This window comes from Gymnoscopelus microlampas (assembly GCF_963454915.1).
Source record: "Gymnoscopelus microlampas genome assembly, chromosome: 12".
In the NCBI taxonomy this organism is placed as follows: domain Eukaryota; kingdom Metazoa; phylum Chordata; class Actinopteri; order Myctophiformes; family Myctophidae; genus Gymnoscopelus; species Gymnoscopelus microlampas.
This window is the reverse complement of record NC_139949.1, coordinates 13,509,241-13,512,294: the sequence shown is the minus strand read 5'-3', so window position 1 is coordinate 13,512,294 and position 3,054 is coordinate 13,509,241. Positions and strand designations below refer to the sequence as shown.

Sequence of the window (3,054 nt, the reverse complement as noted above, 5' to 3'; positions counted from 1 at the left end):
ATATTAAAGGACAACTTTGTTTTTTTACAACCAATGTTTATGTTTTAGATTGTAATTAAAGTAAATAAAAGATGAGTGTTAAAAATTTTAAATTTACTGCTTTCTATAGTTTTAGCAATTTTCACGATCTTTTTTACAGTGTTTTCACAGTGGGCGGGGGCATTCTGTCCGGTGGCTAAATACGTATTTTTTTAACACATTAACCCAGCGTTTTCTTTACTATTATTTACAGCAGCTCTTCTAGCCCCCAATAACTCACATCTGGCCATCTCAGACAGCCGGACCTTTTTTATTGTGTAAAAAAGGCATATTTAGCCACCGGACAGAATGCTGTAAAAAATAGCGCAAAAAATGCTAAAACTATAGAAAGCAGTAAATGAAGAAAAAATTACACTCATCATTTATTTACTTTAATTACAAGCTAAAATATAAACCTTGGTTGTAAAAAAACAAAGTTGTCCTTTAAGTGCAAGGGTTTCTGTATGCCAAGTGCAAAAGCATCGTTTGTATGAATCTGGAACTGACATCATTGTGTTTGTGAGTTCTGATGTAGGATTAGATCTACACATGCTAGCAAACATTTCCCAGGGGTAGGAGCCCTTTTCACCCTTTTATTTCATTTCAGAATGAAACTCTAATGCAGTCTTTTTCAACCAGTGGGTCTGAGCCAAGAGGTGTAACATGAAAAACCGTAAACAGTATATGAGACCATAACGAATAAACATCTTGAAATGTTCTCTGACAGCACTAATGTTCCCCAATCAAATGACCAGACCTCATGGTCAACAGAAAGTTGGGAACCTTTTGAGAAGCTCTTGTCATACTCAAACAGATTAGATAGTCCATGCAAGACCTTTATATGATTGTGGCAGGATTCAGCATCACCTGTCTTTGATCAAAGCTTCGGCAGTCTCAGCTCCAGACTGCTATGGCAGGTTTGTAACAAAAAAGGAAAATGTTTTTTTTGTTTGATGTGTCATAGTTGAATCTATCACACTGTATGGCTTGGCTCAATGCCAATAGCCCGTGTTTGAGTCCTATACTGTATCGGCTTGAAGGACAGGAATGATGCAGTTACATATCTTCCCAGTAGAGGGCACTAACACCAAGGTAATATGTAATATTATGGCTAACAACATAAAAAAAAAAAAAAGGTCAGCATCTGTGATTCAGGCATACACACTCATGCTTGGAGTATCAAAAAACACGTATACCCATGTTTTCTATTTAAATGTCTGTTAGTAGGCATGGTGAACAACAGAAATAGGCCACTTATAATAATAAGACACATTTTGAGCATATCTCATAACATTTAAGGGGATATTTGTGCAGCCAGTGGAGCTAATCTCAACACATCAAAACAAAAAAAACTCTTAAGGCTTGATTGGGGAACTCGGAGAGTGCAGCACGTCCCCGTTGGGCTTCCTCTCCGGGTGTGTGTGGTGGTGTTTGGCGTGGTTAGCTTTCAGGTTCTTCTGTGGGATGGGTCTCCTTTGGCGTCTCCTGGTGGGACGGCTGGGACGGGAAGGCGTCAGGCTGGGTTGCTGTGCCGTGTCCAGGAGAGGATCCAAGTGCAGCTTTCCGCTCAGCGCATCGGAAGACTCGTCAATGAAGGCCAGGTTCTCCCCAAAGAAGTCCAGAGGCTGAGAGAACAGAGGATCCGGGCGGGCCTCCTCCTCCTCCTCCTCTTCCTCCTCCTTCTCCTCCTCCTTCAAGGCCTCCACGGTTTTAGCCTCAGGCATGTGCTCCGACTGGGTGACCTGGGACCCCTGTGAGCCGGATTCAGATTCATTGGAGGAAGAGGAACCGGACCCGGAACCGGATTCAGACTCTGATTGGCTGGATTGGTCTGGGTCCTTCTCACCAGGGACGCCGTTGGCCCCGTTGGCCGAGTCGTGTTTGTGGCCGTGGCGCCGCTTTTTCCGATGCCGCTTGAAGGGGTCGTCAAGTTTCCCTGGTATGCGGAAATCCACGGACAAGTTCTGGATGTTCTTAGCATGGGCACTCAGCGCCTCCATCTAGAATAGAGAGAGGAATATAAGAGACTACAAAATGTCTTCTAAACATCTTTTTTTGAAAAACCTATATGTTGCTATATCATCAAACCTTTTCATGTCAAGGACCCCCAAAAGGATATGTATTTGGCCGTGGACCCCCATCTCAAAACATTTTGTTCCAGGGACCCCCAGAAGCAAAGATTTGATTTACAAATGTTCGCCTGAAAAATATATATATTCACAGATTTGCACAAATCTTCAAGATTTTCCAAAAATAGCAGATCTACAAGCGAGTGCCGTGCTACGAGCTTGTAGATCTGCTATTTTTTAATAGCCCAAAAAATCTAAAATGACAAAGATGCGTTCCCGGTCTTAATGGATTATGGAGTAGTTACAAGGAGAGGAGAGGAGAGGAGAGGAGAGGAGAGGAGAGGAGAGGAGAGGAGAGTAGAGGAGAGGAGAGGGTACTGTACCTCAGCTCTGGTCTTCTTCGACAGAACCCGAAGCCACTTTCCGATCATGGCTAATATCGAAACAAAGTAGGCCAGGCCCAGCAGGACCCAGAACCAAACCAAAGGCTTATACCAGTGTTCACTCCCTTCGATCCCAGAGTCACCTTAGAGAAGACACACAGGCATAAGTGTATAGCTGTGAGCTAAGATAGCCAATGCAGTCCTGTAACTCCCCTGGACACTAAAGTAGATAGATCGTAGCTACTAGAGGGCCTAACAGGCCTCCCAGATGATCTGATTAATTATTCATCCTTTACTAGAAGAGTAATAGTTAATAATTCAGGAGGTAAATGAAATTAGTGTCGAGCTAAATGAACTTTGGTGCATTACATTTGACTTGTGAATTTATTGGCGATGAGTGAAGTAGACAAATTCATTTTGCTATGGCAAATAGAAATGTCAACATTATTAGGAGACACAGCTAAGAGTAATCCATAGCCTTCTATTAGCAAGTTTGTATCTGTCCATTAGATAAATAAGCAGTTTAAATGCAAGAAAACCTCTCCCTTATACAAAGAAGGAATCAATTAGGAGGCAGTAAGATG

At 42.5% G+C, this 3,054-nt stretch overlaps 1 protein-coding gene across 2 annotated transcripts in view; it reads right to left on the bottom strand.

The window, feature by feature from the left end:
* Positions 1–480: 480 nt before the first annotated feature.
* kcnk4b (potassium channel, subfamily K, member 4b) overlaps positions 481–3,054 on the bottom strand; it is an 18,321-nt gene continuing 15,747 nt past the window's right edge. For both annotated transcript variants that reach the window (XM_084075187.1, XM_084075188.1), the window contains exons 7-8: positions 2,471–2,613; positions 481–2,018 (exon numbers count right to left, since the gene is read on the bottom strand). In XM_084075187.1, coding sequence (XP_083931313.1) covers positions 1,374–2,018; positions 2,471–2,613 — 788 coding nt within the window. In that variant the 3' untranslated portion in view covers positions 481–1,373. The remainder of the gene's footprint in view (positions 2,019–2,470; positions 2,614–3,054) is intronic.